At 32.6% G+C, this 26,579-nt stretch overlaps 1 protein-coding gene across 1 annotated transcript in view; it reads right to left on the minus strand.

Moving 5' to 3' along the window:
- The window catches only part of LOC129216392 (spindle assembly abnormal protein 6 homolog), a 70,289-nt gene that overhangs the window by 32,442 nt on the left and 11,268 nt on the right, over positions 1-26,579 (minus strand). Inside the window, exons 6-8 of the mRNA XM_054850607.1 lie at positions 17,902-18,099; positions 14,877-14,993; positions 7,241-7,498 (exon numbers count right to left, since the gene is read on the minus strand). Coding sequence (XP_054706582.1) covers positions 7,241-7,498; positions 14,877-14,993; positions 17,902-18,099 — 573 coding nt within the window. The remainder of the gene's footprint in view (positions 1-7,240; positions 7,499-14,876; positions 14,994-17,901; positions 18,100-26,579) is intronic.

Genomic DNA, 26,579 nt, shown 5'->3' on the forward strand with positions numbered 1-26,579 from the left:
AACAATTGAAACAATAAACAAAAGATTGAACATTGCTCTAAATGGCTGTGGGACGGCTTTTTTCAACCCGCGGCCCTCCGTCATAAAATTTCTGCAAATTAAAAACCGAAGAGAAGGAAAACTAGAAGCTGAACTTTACAAAGAGAAGTTTTATAAGAAATCTTTTTTTGAAAAAGACAATGTTATTTGAATTTGGTTGCATTAAAATGAAAATGAATGTTTGTATTATAATGAATGGAGTTAAAAAAATTCAAAAACTGAGTGACTGTTTGAACCAGTGGTCGGAAGTAGCGCGCTACAAGTAGCGACGCTACTGAAGTAGCTACATTTTTTAGTAGTTTGTAGTGTAGCGCACTACTTTTGAAAATAAGTAGAGTACCGAGTAGTTAGCTACAAAAAAAGTAGTTTGTAGCGATTTCTAAAAACTACTTTTGAATAAAGTTTAAAAAAAAAAAAATAAATAAATAAATAAAAAACGAGGTTTCAAACAATCTGACTAGTGCAAGTAAGTCTTATGCGAGTACAACTTGCATCAATCAGATTCAAAAGACTGAAAAATATGAGTTGACATCAAACATATTTTGACGCCATAATTTCAATCTGTTTGACGCCATTAGTTTGTTTGGCACTGAAATTTTCACATTTCCGCAATATTCGCTTTGAGTGGAGCATGACTTAGAAAGAAAAGAATATGTGATTACTGACAAGTAGTACCACGTACCACGTTAGTATTTTCTGTCAGCAGAGAATGTCCCGTGGATGAACATTTTATACGTCAATATCCGGCTAATATGGAAGCTACTGTAAATGTTATGGAAGAGAATGATATTGAACTGCTTTGGCCGGCTGACAACAAATATTACGTATGATGACGGAAATTTTTCCGTTTCATGCAAACTTTGCCAGCTAAGCTTTCGATATCAATGTCATCGACATATGCAGCCGAATCTCAACTTTCGCAAGGGATGCGTTCCAAGACTTCTCGCATAGGTTAAAATTTTGCGTTGTGGAAAGGGGTATACGATATTTTATGAACATAATATCATTTTAGACATTTGAAAACATCCTTCAAACTGCTTTAACCGATTTCTTAAATTCCTATTACCGAGCTTAAAGTTGGAGAACTGAAATTTTTCTGTATTAAAAAAAAACTGTTAAATGCGGTTAGGATGCACAAAATCAATGGGAGAGAATGACATAAAATGAAACAGTACGGTACGTACATATAGTATGTAGCAATAATAAAATGCAGTACTACAATGGTACTTTACAGTAGATACAGTAATTAATTTCGACGCACTTTTTAGTTGTTCAAGCATATCGGAAATCTTTAAATTTTTTAGTTGACAGAAACTTTCTTTTTTTCCTTCCATTTTAAAACTTTATATAAACGGCCCACTTATGTGAAATTATGTTGCATCAACTTCATATTTAAAATTTGAGAGTTGTGGAGCAGCAATTTGTAAATTAACAAAGTGATGTTTCGACAAGTACAGTGCAGAGTACTTTTGCTTTCAGTGATGCTGAAGGGAAAGTCCATTCACGAAACTAATATTTAGTGGCCAATAAAGAAGAAGATACTTAAGACTTGCGATTCCCTCCCGAATATTTTCGTGTTGCAGGATGGGGAATTCGCGTTAGCCCTAAAATTCGTTACTGGAGAAAAGTTCACTATTTAGCCATTTCGCGTGAGTCGAATCACATTGTAGCGCAAGTTCAATGTAGTTTAAAATTGCACATTGAAGTAAAGTAAACATTCTTAGCTATAACAGCAAATATCCAACGTTGTTCAGCACAAATAAACAGATTTCCGAATACACGTGTTTCAAGGTTTCAAGGAAACCCCTTTTTCAATTCAAATTTGGGATATTTTTCCTAATTCTTTATTTTTTCTTTTTTTACTGATGTAGTGTTGATATATCAACAAAATAAAAGGATTAAATATTGTAAGTTTTTGAGGTCACTCATTGAAATTGAAAAATGCTTTTATTTTGTTTTATCAGAAGCGTAAGAAAAGAGATGATGTCCAGGTCCGAACCAGTAGCTTGAAGTTCAAAATCAATTAACTAATTCCTACAAAATATAAGCTCCTATAAAATTTACTCTACTTATGATAAAAATTAAAGTTTCTCATTTGTTTAAAAGATGTTTTTCACCATCAAATCAATTTTATGTACATATATGTATATCTATGTAAAATTTTAATCAAGTTATGACTGCATCTATTTATATTTTCAAGTAGCCGAGTTGCACTTCTTGAATGAAATATTCACTGTCAGGAAAGGATAAAAAACTTGAAGGTTGGAATCGTTTAACTTTTTTAAATCCTTTCTTGCAGTGAATATTCATAAAATCGGAAAAAATGGTTTTAATGACAAATTGGTTCAGTTTATCCATTCATCAATCCATTGAAAGAATAAGTGATATTCCTTGTTCCAATGAGCCCATTTATTAATCTAAAGCACTTTTTGAATTTTTTCGTTCAATCCTCAAACGGTGTGTATGTGTATGCTTTTCATTCAATTATTTTTTAAGTAGCGAAGTAGCGACTACTTTTCAAAAGTAGTTTGTAGTTGCTACATTTTGAAAAAAGTAGTTGTAGTTAACTACTTTTGTAATGAAGTAGTTGTAGTTCGCTACAAAAAAAGTAGTTTTTCCAACCACTGGTTTGAACTATTTTACAGCGTTTTATGTTCTTTACACTCTTTTCCTATCGAACAAAATGACCATTAGCAATAATTTTCCTTTTTCCAATTTTCACACCCCAACTCTTTTTTGGCGATTATTTAACTAGCATTAACTGCACATTTACAATCCCTACCCCCTTTTGAGAAAGTTGGAGTTGCCCACAAAGTCAAATTTCCTTAAAATATTCCCTGGTTCTTTCTGTCTCATTAAATTTCTGAATTTTAAAATAGTTTTATGTCTTTTGATTTTACGACTTTCATTTTAGATATTCAAAATCATTTTTATTTTATTTTCACCTTGGTATTGCTTTGTAGGGCAATGTTTAATTGACAGTAATTTATTTATTTATTTCTTTTTCAAAATGTTTGACGTCAAGTCAATTTTATTTGTTTATTTTTTTTTAATAAAAATTTAGTTATGTAATTTTACACTATATAGGAATCGAATTTACCATTTTTGAAATGGAAAACAGATGTCTTACCTCTGGATCACCGAAAAATAGTTTACAAAATGAACTATAATTGCTTTATACAACTAAACTTTGAGCATATCTTCTCGATGCAAAAAGATATGAGTTATTAAAAGCAAAGTCACGCATATATTCCACAAGCTCACATCTTTTATTTTAAAATGGATTTCTGGAAACACCAAAATACGTATCTGCAATTTTTGTTGCTACTTTGCGCTTTGAACTATGCTTTTTTTATTTCGCAAGTGATTTGCAAAGCTATGTTTATCAAAATATTTTCCGGTAAGAGCTATAAAATCTTTTTACACTTTCTGCATATTTTGGAACGAGTGAAGGTCTTTGTCAACTTAAGATACTTTCACCATTGTTTGCTTAAAAAGTTTCCTATAATTATTTCGCCATCGTTGCTAAGCCCCAACAGCTTGACAAACTGCTAATTCAACGTTTTTATGAAAAAATTAAAGATTAAAACAATAATGATTGTAGATAGGTGTCTGTACATTAATGCTTGGATCTGTAATCAGTGCAGTGTCGATGAAACCGTTTAGAGAAAAATTCTAAACCTGTTTATTGACATGAGATGTACACTGGTTTGTGCAATACACAATGGACTATTCAACACAAAAAGAATTTTTCAATTTCAACCAGTAGTTCCTGAGATTAGCATATCAAACAAACGAACTCTTCCGCTTTATATTATTAATAAAAATTTATTTAAAACTATTTTTTACAATTAATAGAAAAAGTCTTTTGATTTAGCACAAAAAAGATTTTTTATGTAAAACATTTTTAGATTAATAAAATTAATTAATCATATTATTAACAAAGTTAAATATTTCACAATTGCAATAAATAATTGTCATGATTGTCTAAACTTTGAGAAAGGATGAAAGCAATCTTAGCATTAGAGTAATTTCCATTAATTCCAGCCTTAAACTTAATAGGGCCCTTAACTGTTTCAGGTATGGGGTCCCCTTTCGTAGCATGAACCAGGGCTGTGGAGTTGGAGTCGGTGTCGAAGAGTCGGAGTTGGGCTGATTTTGGGGTGAAGGAGCGGGAGTCGTTCGAAAAACTGCCGACTCCGGGTATCTTTTTTTTGCTTTAATTTTCACTGACTTTCCTTGCATTAAAAAAAACTGACTACCAATTAATTTGATTGCATGTTTAAAGCCTACTAATAAGAAAATAACTGTCATTGTGAAAACCAGCTGGCTTGAATGTTTATTGAACTTTCTGTAACAGCTACCTATGCCGTCTCCCAGCTTGCTTATTTCTAACTTTACTTAACTGATAGCAACTGTTGACGAACAGTTTTGTTGCCTAACATTTTCTAAGTAAGCACTTTCAAATAATAGTAATGTCTTTTACCTGCATCTCAGTCATGAAATAGTAAAGGAATGTATGTATCGCTTGAGCAAGTCGGGAAACTTTTGAGGGTGCTTGGTAAATTCAAATATGTGTTGGCACAAAAGTGCAAATCCAAAAGATGCGATAAAACATAAATGTTTTTTTTTCCAATTTAAAGATTTTATCTAGGAAAGCTTGGTTATCACTGAAAAGTACAAAATCAAATTAGTACATGATTTATTGGTTACAACATATTGGTTATCAATAACTGTAGTTAATCCAATGAAATTAAAATTAAAAATTCAGCCAAGAAATGTAGGTATAGTAAAAGCTATTCGTACAAAGCTACATACCACCGCATTTTGTGTAAAATTTACTCCAGATGTACATGTACCTGACCTCTCTCCGCAATATAGTGCAATATTTTTGTTGAAATTTTTAAGATGAAATTTAAGATTTATTGGGGACATTTTTCAGAATCAAAGTATTTCAATTTTTATAAACTCTGAAATTAAGTTTAGGTGTCATCCACCATACGGGTGTCACCTGGGAGGGGGGTGGGGGGGATCGCCCCTCTCAAGAAAAGTTTTTTGCTTTCGCAAAAAAGTTTTTTTCTCTCAAAAAACTTTCTCTCATTCTTCTCTGTGCTTTCAAAAATTGAAAGCATAGGATTTGATCAACATCTATTTGTTAAAAATTACAGGGGAGCAAATTACTCCTTTTAAGTTTTTTTAAAAATGGGATTTTTAAGTAACCTCACTTTAGAAATTGCAACTATTGAATAATTTAATTTTCAAATAGAATTCCTGACGTTGTATGCATCTTAAGTTTACAATAAAATACAACGTGAAAATTTCATAAAAAGCAATTGATATTTCAATCTCTGTTTAGGGGTTTCCCCCTTCCGATGAGGGGCGGGAGTGATTTGAAAAAAAATAAAGCCAGAGTCGGACATTTCAAAATCATGGAGTCAGAGTCAGGCAATTTTCTTCTGACTCCGCAGCCCTGGTTTGAATAACATTTCTCTCGTTGGTGTAAGAAACATTTATTTTATTTTTTCCCCCTTTAATATGTTTGTCTCTTTCCTCTGATACATACAGCAATACTTTTACTTTTTTAATTGTTTTTTCCATGATATGCATTTTTGGATTGGCCTTAAGAGAGGGAATAGTATCGAGAGAGGGACTCAAGACTCCCGTTTAAGTGGAGTATAGAATATTCCCAATTGTAAGGGACCCGGGGGTTTCGCCCCCAGAGGAAAGTTTGCAAAATAAATATAAAATTCTGCATTTTGAAGCCACATAAGATGTAGTTTGAACTACAAAAATATCAGCACAGAAATAAACAACTTTTTAAAAGTTCTATACACTTTCGTAAATTTAAATAATGCACAGTAAAAATTGTTTGTGATTTGACAAATCATCGACAGCAGTTGACAGAGAGAAAGAGGGCGGGAAGAAAAAAGAATGCATTATTATTTGCTCATATTGGCTTTCGGTACAATTAGTTTTTAATCACTCCTCCAACCCACCGACAAATACAACAATGAATTAAATATAAAATAATCAATTGTAAAAAATGCTTTAAAAGAAATGGTGTACAGATTTAGAAAATAGGTAAGAAGAGAGTAACATGCTGCCCATTTGAACAATTTATAATTTATACACTTGATAAGAAATACAATTGGAGCCCAACTTTGCTCGATTTTCAAAGACTTATCTCATTATTTTCAAGGACTATAGAACAATTGAAAATATTTAACTCACTTCATTTGTATTTTCCAGTCTCTGATATTTTAGTACTTGATTGTACATTTTTACACTCCAGTTCTAACTTTGTAAGAAACAGTTATTTTAAATTTAAAAGGAAAAACAATATAGATTTCTCATGACAACAACTTCTCTTAAGTTGCAAGTGGGACAGAAAATGAAAAGGAATAAAGTTAGTGCATTTTTTTCCATGCTAAACATATTGACAATATGCAGAAGTAAGATAAAAGCACCTAAAGAAGTTCCAAAATACTGCATTCGGAATTATATAAATAGCAAGATATGAAACATGCGAGTCTCAAAAATTTGTAATATGTTTCAGAAACGTAAGAACCATGGTTTTTACATATTTGGTGTAGGATAAAGCAAGGAACTGAATTTGACATATTATTTGTATTCCTTCATCCTACCCATTTGAACTTTGTAGCCACACTTTTCCAAATTTTCAAGCAATAGAAAACGAAATTTATTTTTTCAAGTACTTTTCCTTTTTTTTCCAGAACAAATCATACTAATATCCAGGAGTTAAGGGTCTCTAGCAAAGCAGGGCCCTAATCTGTAGCTTGTTTAGCTTGTATGTAAATCCAGGCGCCTGGCCTTATGCCTAATTCTCCCCCTCCCCCAGAACAAAGCGACTTGAAATTTAACTCCATCCTAAACGTTCTTCATCATTTCACAAAAAAAAAAAAAAAAAAAATAAATAAATAACAATATTATTATCTTCACTAACTATACCTTTGGTGAGCATCATGGCCAAATTTTGCAATTAGTATTTGTTCATACTCAGATGTAACTGAATGAATTTTCAAAAGGGCAAGGAAAAAAAGGTCAGAGTGAAAATCCTCACCAAAAAAAAAAAAAAAAACATAAAGACTGGAATGTAAAAGCGTACCAGCGGTGAAAATGAGTAAATTTCAAGCCAAATGCTCAAAAGTTGGCATGTATGAGGTGAGAGTACAAAACTTACCTTTTCCTTATGATGAGCTTCAATTTCATTTTGCTGTTTGTGCATAGCCTGTTTTTGATTGTACAATTCGTTCTCTAATTCAGTAATTTTATTTTTTAGTTGACCCTTATGCCTAACTTCAGATTCCAAATCATCTCTTTGACGTTTGATAGCATTAAGTTTTACATTTAATCTTCTCTCTTCATCTTCTAATGATTGTATTTTTGCTCTAAGCTCTCTTATTAAATCATCTTTTCTGAAGTTACTTTCTTGTAATTCCTGCGTTGAAAAAAAATTGGTCAACAGAATATAATAATAACATAATACTTGACAACAAATAACAAATAGCATTAGCATTTAATTGCAATAACAAATAGCATTAGAAGCAATACTTCTTCAAATTGATAGCTTTTTAGACATTTTTCTACACAAATAGAAATATAATAAACAGAGAATTGGCAACTTTTCCGTGGCACGTCACTTGGCTTGATTTAAATCTTTGTGATCTTTTATCGCTTTGTTTATTGCCGTCCTACCGACTCTAAAGCCTGAATGAAATCTTCATACTTCAAATTATAATAGAGCAAAGCATTTGATTCAACTCAACATTATACCATAACTTTATTGATTTTGCTAAAGCTTTTGACAGCATAAATAGGGAGTCTCTTTGAAAAATTTTGAAGATCTATGGACTGTTGCAATAAAAACTGGAGTAAGATAGGGATGCATGCTGTCAGGACTGTTATTCAACATACTAATTGACTGGACAATGAGACACACCCTGAAACAATATAAAACTGGAATAAGATAGACTTTGCATGATCATCTTGATTTAGACTGTGCAGATGACTCGTACTATTGTCAAACCTTGAAACTATGAAGTCAAAAAGTAAGCTGGAAGAAAGTGCAGGAAAAGTTGGATTGAAAATAAATGAAGCCAAGACAAAGATGATGAAAATCAAAAGTAACAAAAATGAAAAAAATTATATAAATGGAAAGGAAATAGATGAAGTCGACAATTTTATTTACCTTGGGGCATATGTTTCATTTGAGGGAGGTACAAATAATGATTTATTAATAAGAATTAAAAAAGCTCAATGTACCTTCAAATCTGTATAAAATATGGAGATCTAACAGCATACACACAAAACTCAAAATACAAATTTTCAATTCAAAAGTTAGAGCGGTCCTACTCTATGGCAGCATTACATGGAAGCTCACTAGACAGCAAATAAAAGAGCTTGATGCCTTTCAAACTAAAAGCCTGAGAAAAATATTAAACATATACTGGCCAAATAAAATATCGAATATAGACCTATACAAATGTACAAATTGCAAGCCGATAACCACACTGATAAAAAAGCACATAATGTCATGGATAGGACATGTTCTCAGAATGCAGGCAATAGACCCTACAAGAACTGCTCTCACGTGGACCCCTGATGGCAAGAGGAAGGAAGCGCGGGCGTCCGAAACTAGCCTGGCATCAGATAGCCATTCAAGAAAGAAATGCCTTCTGTTGGGCAAGCTGGGGGAGTGCCAGGGAGGCGCATTAAACCGGTCGGGATGGAATGTTACGCCAGCGGCCTCATGCGCCACTAGGCGTTAAGAAAATCAAGTCAAGTTATTGCCATCCTGTTTGATCAATGTAGCATAGAAACTACTTCTTGGGTGATATCATGTGTTATTTTGCTGCAAACAAGCCTTTATGAAATAAGCTCTAAAACAAGACTAAGAGTTTCATTAAAATGAAAAAAAAAAGTCTCAACATTATTAAAGAAATGCATTAAATTGTAAAATAAGCCGCCAAGTTTACAAACAAGCTGTTAAATAACGCAAAAAGTTTCATTCAAATAATCCACCAACAAAATAAAATAAATAAAAGCAAAATGTAAAATCAACTGTTGAACACATATATATGCTCATTAAAATGTTATATCAGAAAAAGAGGAGCAAACATGATGACATAGAAGTTATTTTTTATTTTTCACTTAGGTACAGAAAGTAAAAAAGTTGCCAAGTCAAGAGGCGAAAATGTAACAGAGACATTTTTATTAGCCTCTATGATCTAGAATTGCATAAAATGTAGGGAGCTTGCATAAAGAATAAAAATATAATATAATAGTGCCTTAGTGAGCAAAAAAAAAATTTTATTGCTAAATTTGTAAAAAAAAATTGGCGGCCAAAACCTTAACCATATATCTCCTAGTACAGTAAAAATAGGGGTCGGACCCAAACATCCAAAAAAAAAAAAGCTAAACCTGGTGCAAATTGTTTATTACCCTCCCAATAAGAACAGGTAAAAAGTCCCACCCCATTGCGCGTCGGGTTTTGGAATGGGGGGCATCTAAAAATTGCTATTTTGGGTATTTTTCCAGAATTTGTTGAGTAAATTTAAAGTGAAAATATTATGTTATACTAAATTTAAAAGCATGAAATTAAAAGCGTTTGACCCCCAAGAGGGATGACATGACGCACCAATGCTACAGAGCCCCTCCTATCCCCGTAAAACGAAGCAGTACCCTCGAACCCCCCTCCATACATTTCATATGGAAACATTATTTTATGCTAAGTTAAAGTTAGAAATCAAGTATGTCCATCCTCCAAGAGCGATGGTGCAGCTCCTCTCAAAGCTACAGAACCCCCCCCCCCCTTTCTGCCAAATAAAATAAATCCTCAGTACCTCCCCCCCCCCCCCACCTTTTATTTCAAGTAGAAGTATTATTTCATGCAAATCTAAAATGTATTAAATCAGGACTGTCCACCGCCATAAGAACAGTAGCTCAGGTCCCTAAACGAAATTATATACTAAAATATTATCCTCCCCCCCCCACCCCCTCTGATGGTGCAGATTTGATTAAATGGCCAGAAACATTACGCTGAACTGTTTTTTGCTTTGAAATGATTTCTCCTAAGCTTGTAACAAAAAGTCTTCGTTATCAAGATGTTTTTTGGAATCTAGATCCTCAGCAAAATCGTTATTGTTGTAGCTATGTCTAACGCAGTTTGTGCATATAATTGAGCACTTCAGTCCACTTTCAGACTTTTCAATTATTCACTATATCCAATGAACCCCTCAGAGCAAGCACAAGATTTGAGACGCAGAAAGTCTTCTAGAGCAGAAGGCTTAGCTGTTGTAATAGGACGCAGATTATATTTCTGTGGTGCTTTCTTTGCACCCATCAAAAATGACACTAGCTTTCCCATACTTACAAGTGACCTATACACTGCGTTGCTGGCATATTTCCTTGAAGCTTACATATCATTACCAAAAATATGATCAAGCAGGTATCTTCCATCTATTACATATGAGGCAGTGAGAAGCAAAGGGATGTAAGTGGCAAAATTAAAAATTTGGAGATAACCAGTACAAATGGTTGGTGAACCTCTCCTCTATCTTGGGGCAAGAAATGGTACTAGTAGACCTGGTAGTTGCTTCTATACAGCTTGATTTAGAAAAGAAAATCAGTGAAAGCCTACCTAGGATCTTATCTTTAAACACGTTTTATTCAAAACTTGAAAATGTCCACTTACATCCCTTTGTTTCTCACTGACTCATATATGACACCAGCTGTTCGTTCTGTGATGTTGGATGAACCTTTTGCTTCAGATAATAGCACTTTAACGATACAGGATTTCTTTCCTTCTGAAACAAGATTCATCGAATACTGATGGAGGATCAGCGCATAACTCGTACCAGAAGTTTTTTAGCAATTTGTTATTCCATCTTTACTGTTCATACCATTCGGTGTAAAAGATGGTTTGTGCTTACACATCTTTACAGATAGTAACTACTCTCGTAACAGAAGCTAAAGACATCACTGCTTAGCTCCGTTACAAAGAAATGCCACAAAATTGTTTGCCTTCAATTTCCTTTGATGTTACTCCCCGAACGTTAAAGGTCTCATCGCAACTCACCTTATCATCAATGAGCAATACCACTACCAACTTGAGAGAGAAGAAACTTCTGGGGGCTTTAGAAACGGATTGTGATTTCCAAACTGGGAGACAAAAAGGTGTAAATATTTAGCATTCTATTGTTGTATTGCTCATTGCTCTCATCAAGACTTATTCTATCGTTGAATCACTATAGGTTCTAGACCACCTGAATTTGTCACTGCGTTAGATCGTTAGATCGAATTCTTTTTATCGCATAATATACTCAAAAGTTTCAGATAATGTTGCAAGAGTATATGTCCGCATATTTAGCATAATTCACATATTCACATAACCAGCTGCGTAAAAGAGGTAGCTTGGTGTTTGCAAATGAGAACCCCCACCGACTTAGTGGGTGCAGAATTGCTGCATTGCCCAGCTCACTATTGGCAATTCCGGTTTGTCCCACCCTTACGGTGATGGCAAAAGATTGTAGAAAAGTTGAAGTAAGTTAATCAAGAAGAAGTAGGGAAACTTTGGACAATTTGGACTATTTTTATGCTGCTCAGGAATTTTGTTTTCCAGCGCTCTAAACAGTTTAATAACTCCAGTCACAAATAACTTGGTTACTGAGCTCGCTTAGATCTTTTAGAATTATCATTCTGATATTACCATATCATTGTGAGGCATTTTGTACTTCGGAAAAGTTTAAGTCAGGGAAATTTTTTCGTAAACTTCACTGCAATAGTTGATTTTAGAATGTAAATTCAGGGTTACCCCCTCCCCTCAAAGCAATGGCGCACCCCTTAAGTGTGACGGAGTACCCATCCAGAATAAAAGTCCTTAAAAAAGAAAGAAATACCCCTTGGAAAAACTGCCTTAAAAATTTCAATGACGCAAAGCTGCTCCATGGAAACCCCCCCTCCCCCCGCCTGTGCACCCATGTTAATTAGAATTTTTTTCTGTGAGAGTTTATTGTTTTACTATTATAGAGTGGTTTCTGCGAAGTTTGAGAATTTTTTTTAAGTAATAGAAATTTTTTTTATTTAAATAGAGGATTATTTTGTCCCCCCCCCCCTTCCCCCAAAACCCGACGCGCAAAGTGCTGGGACTTTTTACCCCTTCTTGCTGGAAGGGTAAGAAGTAATTTACAACAGGTTTCACTTTTTTTTTTGGATGTTTGGGTTTGGCCATTTTTTGAGCTAATTTTACTGTACTATCCAGGTGGTAGTCAAATTATAACATCACTTAAGTTTGCACTGAAATTAACACTAATTTGTCACAAAAAAAGGTGTTTTTTTGGAACATTTGAATGCAACCAAAAGGGGAGGTGCAAAACTACACCCCACCCAGAGTTTACTTACTGCAATTCAACCTTCTATGGCAAACCGTTTTTAAGTTATGCGAGATACAGACATACATACAAACGACAAAAGAAAACTTGAGAAAACTAACTTGGAGATGTCCAAAATGGATATTTCGGGCATTCATACCCTTTTAGGTACATGTTCATGTGCTGAAGGGACACAAAAAAACGTTCAACATTTATTCCAGAGAAAAAAATGGAAATTTAGGCTGAAATTTGAGTGAACAATTTTTCGCACTGACGATACTTCCTTTAATATGTAAAAAAGAAAATAAAATAAAATCTGACTGAAACTAAAACAATTCATTTGAAAATAAAATACTTAAGGGAAAGCAGTCGAAACATTTTCAGTAAAAGACAATGCAGTTCCAAATTAAATTTTAATACATATTAGTATTGTTAGATCCAATATGCAAAATCTTTTTTTAAAAATGATAAACATATTAACACAACTTAAAAATGAACATGGCTGTTTGATTAAGAAAACATACTGAAAGAAATTTTGAGCAGTTAATTTTTGATTGCCATTAAAACTCATCATTGAACTAAAAGGTTAAGTTTCATATTAGATTTTTGTGAAAATTCATAAGTCAATTCACAGATCAGACAATAATCTTGAAATCAGCTTCAAGTTAAAAATATACAAGTCATATTTTATACATGAAGCAAATTTCATACATTAAAAATATTTTGCGAGGTTTCAATTTTTACGGCTTCAAGAGGCTCGAGAAAATAAGTGCTTTCCCAGTAATCAAACTTTGGAGTTTTTGAAAACATTTTGAATTGCATTCTGTTAACTGCCTTGCGATTCTTGGACACATATCTCGTCCATTTAACATGCAGCTCTGGGACTGCCATACTGCAAGGTGTTTGAAAATGAGAAAGCAAAAAGGCATAATTTTGAATATATCGGGCATAATTTTGAAGTAGACTATACTGCCTTCCTAAGCCTAATGGGAGAATCTCAACTTTTTTTGCAATTGCATTGCTAAGGAATGTTTGAGAGGTAACCCATCTTTTTAACAAGCCTAAAGGCCGTGTCTCAATTATAAACTGTCAAAAATCACTAACACAATTTGACGTATCTCAAATATATTGTTATTTCCTAAGCTAAAAAGCATTGTCTCAATTTCCTTAGTGTAAACGTTTGTAGTTAAAATTTTGCGTTAAAAGTGTGTGAGAAGTTCAATTTTATGAAATGTCGATTTGCCGAAAATTACTCTCTCGAGATACGCCCATTAGGCTAAGGAGCGCAGTATATCAATCAAGAACACAATAAGGTTAGGAAATTTGTTACTTTTTTGACACAATGTAACAAGAATGCTCATTAATTATCTTTTTTAAATACTTCATCTCATGTTATACCTGAAAGAGTTTATTAAACGCTATTAGTAGGAGAGAGTGTTGTACCTTGGTACACTGCTAATTTCTAAGAATCTATTTTTAGCAGTTTTTTTTTCTTTTTGTAATATCTAATGGTAACCTTCACCACTAAATGGTGCCATAGTAATAATCAACATCAATAGAGTTAAATTGGCGATTTAGTGAGAGAAAGAAAATTTCATGACTGTAAAGTAAATATTTTCTTCATTTTTATGTCTTTGTATTTGTAAAACTAATCAACTGAATTTTATTTTGACATTAAAGAGAAGTACTTTAAATATCTTGGTTAAGAGAGAAAATAATGATAGTGCATCTAGATTTACCACTATTTTTATTTTTCTGAAACCACAAAGTGATTGTACCTTGGAACAGCAAACAAATTGTACCTTAGGACACGTCATCCAAAGGCACAACATATGCATGGTTCTTAATAATTAAGATATGTTTAGGAACATGGAAAAATATAGGATAATAATTCATTAATTCATTATTCAGTATTTAATTCTTCTCATGAATTTTTTTTTTTTTTTTTTGATGTAAATTGGATTCAAATATATGGCTGTGTTTCCTGAATCATGAAGAGTTTCCCATGGTACAACAGGATGTGTCAAAAAGTACAACAGGATGTTGTGAACCTTGGGACAGTTTGGAACCCTTACTTTAAATGACTGGAAGTATTTTATTTTCAAACTGTCTGAATTTTAAAAAAAATATATATATTGCAGACAAATAGGTTGCAGTATTTTAATGTGACTCTTAGATTTTAAATTTGATTTAAATAATTGATGTTAAAAATTAAAACTTAAAATGAAAAGTGTTCCAAGTTACATCACTGTCTCCTACAGCAATTTGAAATGGATTATCTATAAATTTTGTGAAGAAACAAATGGCCCTTTATCTATTTTTTCAAGAGAGATTTTAGATTTTTTTGGTCATCAGCAATCAAACGATAGTATAATACATTCAAAAAGAGAATTTACAAACATATTTACATAATCTGTGGTTAAAAAAGTAAGAAAATAAACAAAGAACCTTATTTAAATTATCTAAAGCATTCACTCGAGCTTCAAGCTGTTGAATTTGCTTACGAAAGTTTTTATCTTTTTCTCTTCTCTCCTTTTCAATTCTCGATTCTTCTTCCTTTAGTTTCTATAAAAAATATTTATGACAGAAAATATAAATATTCTCATGACAGTTGTACAGAAAATTATAAACTAAAAATAAGTTGTTCAAAAGTTTATTTCCATGTTGAAATCTAACTATTTTCAAATGAAAACATGATTAGAATAGAAAAGATGATTTTTAATCAAGTGTATAACTACTTTCTAGGCTAGTTGGTCATGGGAAATTTAAGAATATTCTGGCTAATGTTGAGGGCAGACACTTATAGTTTTGCTGCTCCAGGTGATGTTGACAAGTGACACCACCTCGTCTTGTAACAAATATTTTTTTCCTCTCTTAAATCATCGAGCATTCTTTCACGAATTGCTGTAATTTGAGCTACAAGGAACAAAAACCTAAAGAACTAATTTGAGTAATCCATTTTTTCCTTCTTTTTGCCTCCTTACATTTTGCTGTCATGAAATTTTCCGTCCTAAAAATCTGCCGCCCTAGGCAGTGGAGACAAATGAGAAACATAATTTTGTATTCATTTGTGCTTGAACTGAATTTATGCATCAAATCATCAAAGTTTGCTGTAAATATGGGCAAAGCAATAAAAAGCAGTGAAAAGTGTTCAAGCATCATTCACAATCAAAGCTGTTAATGAGGAGCCGAGATTTAAAGAGAACCCGAATTTAGCGAGGAAGTCAGAAAGATTTGGTTGGTACAATGTAAAGTTTGTTAGCTCATAACTTGTTTTTAACAAACACAACTTGCTTACAGCGAGCAATACTTTTGTGTTTCATTAAGTTTCTACTGACTTCCACATCTTAGCTTATTATTTCTTGGAAAAATTCCTTTAAAACTCTGAAGTCTACCGAAAGTTAATGTGGAGTCATAAATTCTGAAAACAAGTTTTTTATATTTGTGGAATAGAGAAGCATAAATTTTACACATTAATTGACTTCAATCTTGTAACTTCTGAGATAAACAGGGTGTATCAGTACAGCGTTAACAGACTTTCAGGGCAGATTGAGTACACCTAGACCATGGGAAATCACATAGCAATGCATAGTCGGAAACGCCCTCCTGGCGAGGTAGTGACGACACAAAACACCAAAAAGACAAGACAGGAATAAGAGAGTTAAACATATATATATTATCGTTAGTGCAGCTAAAAACTAAGAAAAAAGAATATTAAGGAACCAACGATTGTCATTAATGTAGTTTTTCGAAATCACGACCCCAGGCCATGGTGCATGCCTCATATATCTGGCTCATTGAAGACTGAAGCACCATTCGGTTTATGTAGTGATATCTATCGTGTACACCAGACAAAAACTTACAAGCATTTTTGCTGCATTTAAAATAATAAACATGTTTTCTCCTCTTATTTGTGTCCTGTCTTCCTCGTGCTTTCTGTCGTCACTATCATGTCAGGAAAGAGTTTCCGACTATGCATTGTAGTGTGATTTCCCATGGTCTAGGTGTACCCTATCTGCCCTGAAAGTCTGTAAATGCTGTACTGATACACCCTGTATGATACTTCTCAGGATACTGTGCCTCAAATTTGAGGTAATGCAAATGGAAAAAAAATAATAGTGAAAGCTATGGCGAAAACAATAAATGATGACAAATCATTAAATTAAGGAAATTATTAAATCGGGTATCGTTAAATCCAAGTTAGACTGAACATTTTTTTGGCTAGTTTTAAACATCATATTTTATGGAATGATGTGCCATTTATTTTCATTATAAATGCACATGAACACTTTTAGTAGTTTTTAGTCTGTAGTGTGTTCAAGGTAGTATTTTGCTAGGGTAAGGAGTTTTTGCCAAATGTAAAGGCTTTTCATGACAGAGTGAGGATTTTCGATGGACCATATTCTTTTAGCTCGTAAGATGAAAACAGACTCTAAAAAAACAAAGACAAGTTTTCTTTTACAGGATTTGGCATTTTATAGGGCATTTCAAAATTAAATTACATTGATGTATTTGCACATTTGAATAAGCTTTAATTACAAGTATTAAAGCTCGAACAATGCATTTGAATTCTTTACATGAGAAACTGCTTCATAATCAAAAGCAAGTGCATATTCCTCCACTAATGCTAACTGCATTGTTTGCATAGTAGGTGCATTTTTGCTGCAACTACTTTTTTATTGTGAGTACTAATCTTCATTTAAAAAGTAAAATTAAAGAGGAGAAATGAAAAAGTGTTTCACAATTTAATTTGCTAAAGAATGTAATTATGTTTGCAATGCAGAATATAGAGATTTTTGAACAACAAAATTTACTGCTTACTTCCAAAAATGTGTAGTATATGGAGGATTGTATTTAATAGATCAGCAGTTTAAATGTATTGTGTTTCATAAAATTTAAAAGATCAATGTTATGCACACAAGAAGCATCATTTTTTTAGATAAATTGGGATGGAAAACATATTAAACAATTAATCAATAAAAATATAATAGTGAAATATTTTAGTAAACAATACTTCTAAATAACACATTCATCTCATACAAGGGCAGATTCAGACTACCATTTTATAAGGGGCTTGGGAAGAGGAGGGGGTCATGCTGAAGTACATAGAGTTTTGGGAGCGAATAATTTCTGAAACTGCTTGGGTGTCAATAAAAAGCACCGAACCTAGTAAAGCATAAAATTTCAGAAGAAATGAAAGCAAGTAGTATTTCAAGTATTTACTATTATAAATAATTCATAAATGGAAAAAAAAATACTTCAGTACTTTACATTCTATTCATAAACTAGTTGAACACAATCTGTATGAATAATATTGTCCGCAGTTTAGAGGGATGGGACTCATACAAGCCTCTCTTTGAATCCGCCCCTGATTGAATAAACATTAGATAGAAAATTTAATGTTTGCATGGAAAGAATACATAAAAAAGAAGAAAAATAGCCTTCAAACTCTAAATGAACATAATTTATTTACATTTTGATACTTTTCTTTTTCCACCTGGAGATCTCTTGAATACTTATTTTCTAGTGTAGCCAGTTCTGCACTTAGGTCTCTTTTTACAGCTTCAAGTTCTCTGGCTTTACACCTCAAAGTTTCCTGATAATCAGACGACTTTTCTTTAAACTCTTTTTCTAAAAATGTTAACCTATTTTGCAACTGTAATTTGTCTTCCTACAAAATAAAAACAAAACAGTTGATCTATAAAAGCTGCAGTTCTTTAGAAGTAGCAAAAAAATGTCATAATATTAAGTATTTTTAACCAACTTCAAAAAAGGAGGTTATGATTTAGTATTGCAGCTTTTTCTGCAGGTTTTCGTATTTCTCCAAGAATACTGGACCGATTTAAAAAAATTCTTTTTTTGTTTAAAAGGGTATACTTTCCAGATGGTCCCATGTAAATTTGATCTGGATCTGATGAGGGGTCCAGGAGAAATCTAAGAAATTTTTAATTTCATACGTTGTGGCTACGTAGACCAGCTTTCGTCAGCTGCGCGCACGTCACAGGTCACGTGGTTTTGGCATGAATGGTGTATTTGTTCGACGGAGGAATCTTGTTTAAACAACATTTAATTCTCACGCATCTCAATGTTTGATTTTTAGGGTGCCGCCTGTTGATTTTAATTATAGTCTTACTAATGTATTTATTACTCAAGTAGCAAATCAGCAAATTAAATGTATTTTGCTTCAAAAACAGTTGAATTAATTTAATATAAAAAAAAAATTTATTAATAAATAACTTCATTTTGTCATTAAAATGTTTTTTTTTCCTTAAATATTTCGGTTTTGAAATATATTTAGTGTTCAATTCAAGGGGAATTAAAGACAAAACTCCCCCCCCCCCCTACAGTTAAATTTATATTCCTTAATAAATATATCGTAACTTGTGTCGGATTTCTGAAGTTTGACAAGTATTCCAGATTTAATATTTCATGACGCAGTAAGTTTAATGTACAGTTATGGCAATACTAATTAACAGACTTCGTTGGAATTTTTTCATGTACTATGCTCCCAGTGGCGTAGCTACACTGTCTGCCGCCCGGGGCAGATCCTCAATTTGCCACCCTTTTAGTGGGAAGTAGCATTAAAGAGTCCAAAGTATTTAAAGTAATAATAAGTTTTTAACAAAGAAGAAAATAAACTTTTTTTTCTTCATATTTTTCTTGCAGAAGAAAAAAAGCCCCACCAAAAAACTCCAAAAGTCAGGTCAAAATTCGGAAATTTAGACAATTTTCAGTAATGCTAATAAAACAGAGGCTTGAAGCTCCCTCCAGATTGTGTGTGTGCTTTTTTTTTTTACTCAAAATTAAAATCAGTTTTATGTTTACCTTGGTGACGTTAGGAGATCCGGATTTTTTAAGGAAATTTTCTGAAATTGAAGTGTTAAAAACGTAATTTTGCGCTGTCTTTGGATATGTGAAGATATTGTGGAAGGTTCAGGGGGCAATGTCCTTAAAGTTTTTCAAACAGAACTGAAAAACACGTAAGTGTTGCCTAGTATATCTAGTGGTGTAAGGGCTTCCCCTAACTCCAACAAAAACTGGATTTTCCTTCCAAAATATTTTTAAATTTGAAATCAATTTTAGGCGATCTTTGATGACGTTTAAGAGAATAGGGAATGTTCGGGAGCTCTCTGGAAGTTTTTCGCTGCCGAAGTTTCAAGAACTTAATTGTAGGCTATGTTTGGTGACATAAGCGGGGGGGTCAAATGTTTTCAAAAATGTTGGGAAGTCAGAAGACTCTCCTGTCTCTTTCTGAGCAATTTTTTGAAAATGACGTCCTAAAAATGCGACTTTAGAGGCTGATTGACTGACAACGTTATGAGAGAAAAAGTTCGGAGGTAGGTTTCTCACCCGAAATCTTTTTCGAAACTGTTGCTCATTTTAAGCTCTTCATTATTGAGGAAAAAAAGGCTTTGTGGGTTTCCCTCGGAAATTTCAAAAAACGAAATTAGGAGCCAACAATGATGCCGTTAGGTAATTTTGTGCACATGTGGGGTCTCTACCTAGAATTTTTCTGAAATTGAAGTTCCAAAAACTAGACTTTAAGCTATTTTTGGAGTATTGGACGGAAATGGGGATTTTAATGTTCAAAGTTGATGTCCTAAATACACATTTTAGACTATCTTTAATCACGTTACAGGAAGGGTTTGACTACCCTCAGGAATTTGTTGGTATTGAAGTTTCAAAAATTCGATATTAGGATAAATGATGAGATGTGAAAGAATGGGGTGAGCGCTATTCCTTGGAAATGTTTCAAGACACAAGGCTTAAAACTGCACTTTTCGGCTGCTTGGTGACGTTAAGAGATAGGAAGGTTTGATTGCTCTTCCCAAAAATTGTGACATTTATTGATGATTTAACAATGCAGTTTTAAGCTGCCTTTAGTGGGTCAGAATGTTTCGGCCTCCAAATACAAAGCTATCTTTGGCAACATTAGACAGCGAAGGGAGAGGGGGTGAAAATGGTGCAACCAAAAAATGCTGGTTTAGTCTATGTTTCGCCAAGTTAAGGTAGAAAGGGATGGTAAGTGGGTTTCCTCCGGAAATTCTTCAAAATTAAAGTCCTGAAAATGCAATTTAAGCTTTGTGACAGTAGGAAGAAGCATAAAGATTGCAGAAATTTTCCTAATTCAAAGTTTTAGGAATGCAAATTTAGGGTCTCTTTGATTTCTCAAAGGTAGTTTTAACTCCCTTTTGGATCCATGCTTGAGCAAATCACTTAATGTTGACAAACTCAGAAGTTTCCGCCCAGGGTACAAGCAAGACTAATTTCCTTAGAGCAGAAAATAGTAAAGGGAGGGAGCAAGTCCAATCATTGGCTTAGCAAAAGGTGACCCAAGACCCCAAGTTACATGACTCAACAACGATGAATGGTTGGCCTGTTTTGCGTGAAACAAACGAGAGAAACCTGTTTCCTTCCAATGTTTTGCTTTAAAAACCTATCATGTGACTTGAGACCTTGAATTCACCCATGAAAGTCTTCACTCCCTCCACTTTATTTCTTCTCAAAGCTTACTCTTTCCCCTTCTCCAAATCTGGAGCTGCTATATTAGTAAGTTTGAATGATTTTCTTTTTCATTGATAGGGGGACGATAAGATAAAAAGGCCCTTTACACTTGATTAACCATACTGTGATTCATGAGAAGAAAAAGTTGTGCATCAAAAATCAAACAATAGTGCTGAGATGTCTTTTAGTAAAACATACTAGTATCAGAGTAACTTTGAATTACAGTAATTTTATTATCATAGTCGGACCAAAACCTTACAATTCGAAGACTTTTTTTTTGCCTCCAGTAATAGATCAAAAGGATGATTTCCATATTGGAAAAATGTGTTGAATTTTTTCGCATCAAAAGTGTGAAATTGCCGACCCCCCCAAAAATGCCGCCCGGGACGGACTACCCCTCCCTAGCTACGCCACTGTATGCTTTCCGATTATTAGAAGACTCCTAATACTTTTTGTTTTCCTTATAACTCGGTCAAAAAGGAAAATTTCTCAGTTCTGAAAAAACAAAAAAAAAAAAAAAAAAAAACTGTAGGCTCTAGAAGTAATATTGCTTCGATACATAACTTAAAATAACTAATAAAAAATTTCTAACAATTGTTTTGGCATTAAAACTGAAATTTCTGTGTTTTATATAACATGCAGCAGAACACATAAGCTACTAAAATAAATATGTCAATTTATTTTTTGGGGCATTTTTTAAAAAATACTTTCCTTCATACATTAGTCAATAGTTGTTATTTTTCAGTTTTAAAAAATGCTATGTATGTTTGAATTGGTGCTTGTGTTTTATCGATGATTTTTCTATTTATATTGTTAAGATTTTTTTAAATTACTTGCTGTTGTTTCATACACTTATCATTGTGCTACCTATGAGTGAGGCAATACAATTAATAATATATGTAGAATACATCTAACACATAGCTGCAATTTGCACTGTTTAAATGTAAAACATTTTATTTTAAGTATTGATTATATTAAGTAGGAGAGGGGGGCACCTTTGAACACAGTAAATATTATCTTTAAAAAAAAATTTTTATGTTTTTAATGTATATGGCAGCACATTACTATTGTTTCACTGCAGCAAACTAAGCCAAGTTTGATCATTTTGCATGCATACTATTGTCTGAGCAAGGTATGTGTTTTTTTCTCTCTAAAATCTAAACTTTTCAAAACAAATTTGTAAGGTTTTTGTTAAAAAACCTGTAATTCTACAATTCTAAATGATTTTATAATATTTAAAGATAAGTTTTAGCTTTAACTTTTAGGTTTTGTTTTGTTATTATTCTTAAGTCTACTTGAGTAAATTGTTCTAATTTCTAATTCCATATGATGGGGTACCTTTGAACAGAAAAGTTGGGGCACCTTTGAACAAATGAAACTTAGAAGAAAAGAGTTATAAATGCACCTAAATATTACTATTTTATTTTGGATTTAAAACAGGGTGGCGACAGGAACTGTGAAAAAAAGTTCCCTGACTTTTCCCTGATTTCCCTGATTAAGTTCACCAAATTTCCCTGATTTACGTTACCAATGATAATGGTTTTCTTTCTTTGCTCTACTTGAAATCCATTGTATGTTTGTATAAAATGCAGTATTTTAAACGTTTTAAGTTGTGTAAAGTTGTTGAACTAAAGATATATTTTAAAAAGATGCTACTTTTTTAATAAAATGGTTTAAAAAAAACATATCAAGTCAATTTTTTTAGGGAAAAAAAAGCCTACAAAACAGCATATTCAATTTTTCTACATGGAAAGATTATAGAAAATTAAAAAAAAAAATATACTTTCCTTCCAGAAACCACTTAGCATAAGAATTTTAAGAAACTATTAAAATTACTCTTAAAAACATATGTGTATTTATGATAGAACTAAAAAGCAATTGAAATTATTTTGAACTAAGTTTTCAAACAGTATAATAATTGTTGCAAGAATAACAAGTAATAGTGAAATAATAGAAGTAATGTAGTTATTCTTATATAACTAATTGAGATATTTATGCAAAACAGATGAAACCATTTGACATCCATTCATAGGGAGCTTTTCTCTAATCAAGAACATAGGTTTTAATGAATAAATACAGCATTTTAACAATAAAAAAATAAAGATTTTTTCTTAAGTGCACAAGTTCACTCTATTTCAAATGATTTCAGTATGTAACGAAAAAAAATCTTAGATTCCTTTCGTAAGAAAGAACTTGAAAATGAGAGAAAAAAAAAGAAAAAGAAGATAATTTTAAAATATATAAAAGAAGAATACAACTTGGTTATAAAATTAAAGAATCACTTAAGTCTGAAGAAAAGAAAACCTTTATAATCTGCGGTGACAACAAATAGTATAACGGCAAAAACAAAAGTTTTTTAATTGAAAGTTCAATTTTAGCAATTAAATTTAAAACGCGAGGAAGTAATAACTTTTAAGCTTTTCTAGTATTAATACGAAAATCAAAGATTTCTTCTTGAAATCATGATTACAGTATGCTAATTACTTCGAGACAACGGAATACAGGCAAAGGAGCTAAGGCATTAATGAAGGCTTCCTCTTTGCCTGTATGGTTGTTTATTTTACATAGCATTGGAAGCGTCAAAGGAAATTTCAAGCTAGGTAAAATAAACAACCTAACAGACACAGAAGCAATCTTAGGAAGTTCATCCTGTGGTTAATAAGTAAGATTCAATGACGTTGAGGAAAAAAGATGCACAAATATGCGGCAGCGTTTAATCGCACCTCATTAATTTTACTTTTTTTTTTTTTTAAACAGATAATTGGCGGAAAATGCGTAGGGAATTAGGGTACTTAATTTCGTAAAGCAAAAAAAAAAATTTTTTTCTTCATAAAATCAATTTTCCCTGATATTTTGTTATTTTTTCAAATTTCCCTGATAATTCCCTGACTTTTCCCTGATTAATAAAGTTCCCTGACTTTTCCCTGATCTCCCTGATCTGTCGCCACCCTGTAAAAGAAAACTATGAAAATGAAGACATACAAATTACTGAATAGTCTGTTTTTTAATATCAAAGTTCTATTGATATATAAACTAGAGACGTACCGAGTAGCACTTTGGCCGAGTTGCTGAGTACCGAGTACTTGGCCTTTCACTACTCGGCCCAGTACCGAGTTACCGAGTACTCGGCCTTTCACTACTCGGCCGAGTTACCAAGTACCAATTATGTTTTAAGAAGAACCACCGACACACATGTGATGAATTTTGAACTTATTGGAATAGTAGTATAGACCTCCTTGTCCATATAATAGTTTTTAAAACTAAATTCCTGCTGAAATTTAATTTTGCGTTATATTAAAACAATTTTGTTTGTGTCAAAAATATTACAAAAAAATTATTTTTAAAATTAAAAATAAATAAATAAAAGGTATGATTTATCAAGTTGGAGTTAAAACAAATTACATTGCAATCCCTCTAATGCGGACAATTTTTTTTTGTCCGCAGGACAGGGGTTTAATAATGTTATTTGCATTGGAACTGGGGAATTAAAAATTGTCCGCATAAGAGGGGTGTCCGTTAGGAGGGGTTTCACTGTATACCAATCAATTATAGTTCTAGTCCACCAAACATAAATAATTTTTAAAAGCAGACAAAACAAATGTACATGAACATTGCAGACACGTGTTTCTGACCCCCCGTTACAAGGAACGTCTTTTTCAGTGCATAACATGTGAGCTAAAGAATGTAAAGACATACAACAAAAAAATCCGACTTTTGTCGGATGCCTTTAAATCCACGAGCTCCCATTTTGTGCATTGAAAAAGAAATTCCTTGTAACGCCAAAACACGTGTCTGCAGTGTTCCTGCACTGTGCTTTTAACGTTGTTTTATTTAATTTTATTTTTTAAGCATAGGTATTTTTATATTTTTTATAACTAATTTTTGTTTGTAGCAAAAATCCATTTTTAATATAAAAATTCCATATTTTCTATACTTACCTTTTTTGCATAATTTTTAATAAAAAAGTTTTATTAACTTTGGGGACATTAAAATATTTATTCCACTGAAGCATTACAAACTTCATTTTTCTCAAAATTTAAATTTGACTTATAAATTTTAATTGTAAATGATTGCAGAATATAATGCTTGCTCTTCTTTTTATAAATTTTAGTATCTGTCTTGGACAATATTCAATTTTTTGCAACTACTCGGTATTGGCCGAGTATCTGATCAGAATTTGGCCGAGTACCGAGTAGTTACCGAGTACTCGGTACGTCTCTAATATAAACCTACTTTTAATTACTACTCTTGTTTTTTATTTTGCACATTGCCATTATTCCTATTAGAGAAAAATGTCTTCTATAAAAAAAATCCAATTTTGAAGATATTATTTTGGATACAGATGAAGAGGAAGAAGCTCTTGTTCTAGAAGATTTGCATGTCAACCATTTCATTATAGTTCAATTCCAAACTAAATGAACTGTTCTTCATTACGTTGGTCAAATTGAACAGCAATTGCAAGACAAAACTGAATTTAATGTCAGGTTTCTTCGCAAAAAGGAAAGCAATAAATTTTACTTTTTCCAAAGCATCAGGCATCAGCACAGTAAATTTCTAAGATATAGTTAAAAAAACTACCACAACCACAGATTTCTGGAGGGACCTTATGTGCTGTTACAACATTTTGCTTTGATGTCAATTTTGATTCATATAAAATTAATTAAATAGTTATAACTTTTTAATTTCAGTTAAATAAAATGCTCTAATTTTATTCTTATTATTTTGTAATTCTTAAAGGTATGTTATTTTTGATAAAATTACTCTATTATTACAATTTGATTTTGTTTGTTCAAAGGTGCCCCATGCTTGTTCAAAGGTGCCCCTACATGGTTATGTATTTAATGCACACAAACATATCGATCTTCCATGGAAACATTTCCTGTTTTGCAAAAATATTGAGAAAGATAAGAAAACTGACACTAACAAAAGTTGGGGCAAACCTAACCTGGCAGCATTGTGAAGGCTATGCAGATTCTAATCACAGCATTGTGATGATGCTAGGCTAGGTTTGCCCTAGCTATAGATACATGTAATGGTTCAAATTTTTCAATAAAAGGTGCTTTCACATGTTTTAGGGCTACTGAAATTTTTTTTTCAAGAACGAAAACAAAACTACAAAGCATTTAAATTCTCTCCCTCCCCTTGTTCAGCTTTATTATTTGTCCCTTGCTTTATCATTTGTCCGTGTAAAACCAGGATATCTAAATACTGATAAACCATGTAAATGATACGTGCAGAGGACTTCAGAGTGCCATGCCATGAACTTTTCTCCTACCTATGGGAAAAGCTCCCTGTTGCTTCAAAATTTACACAAAAGCTAATTTAATTGCATATCTATCTCCATTTTATGATAAGTTTATTAAGAAACATTCAATGAAATGAGAGAAAGGGGGGATCCTAGGATTGGAAAGGGGGATAGAACCAAACACTGATCAGAGGTGAAGAGTACTAAACCTAAATAAAAGTCCCAAAAGAAAACAATAGCAATAGCAAAATTCGGCAAGCTCCTAATTTGAATATCATAAATTTGTCAAGGTTCAATAACATGAAGACCAAAAATTTTAAATCTATGGACAGAAAACATTTTGCAAATCACATAAGGTAAAGGTAAGTTTCTTCATAAAAAGGGAACAACAACAGGTTGTT

Source organism: Uloborus diversus, chromosome 2 (genome assembly GCF_026930045.1).
Source record: "Uloborus diversus isolate 005 chromosome 2, Udiv.v.3.1, whole genome shotgun sequence".
Lineage (NCBI taxonomy): Eukaryota > Metazoa > Arthropoda > Arachnida > Araneae > Uloboridae > Uloborus > Uloborus diversus.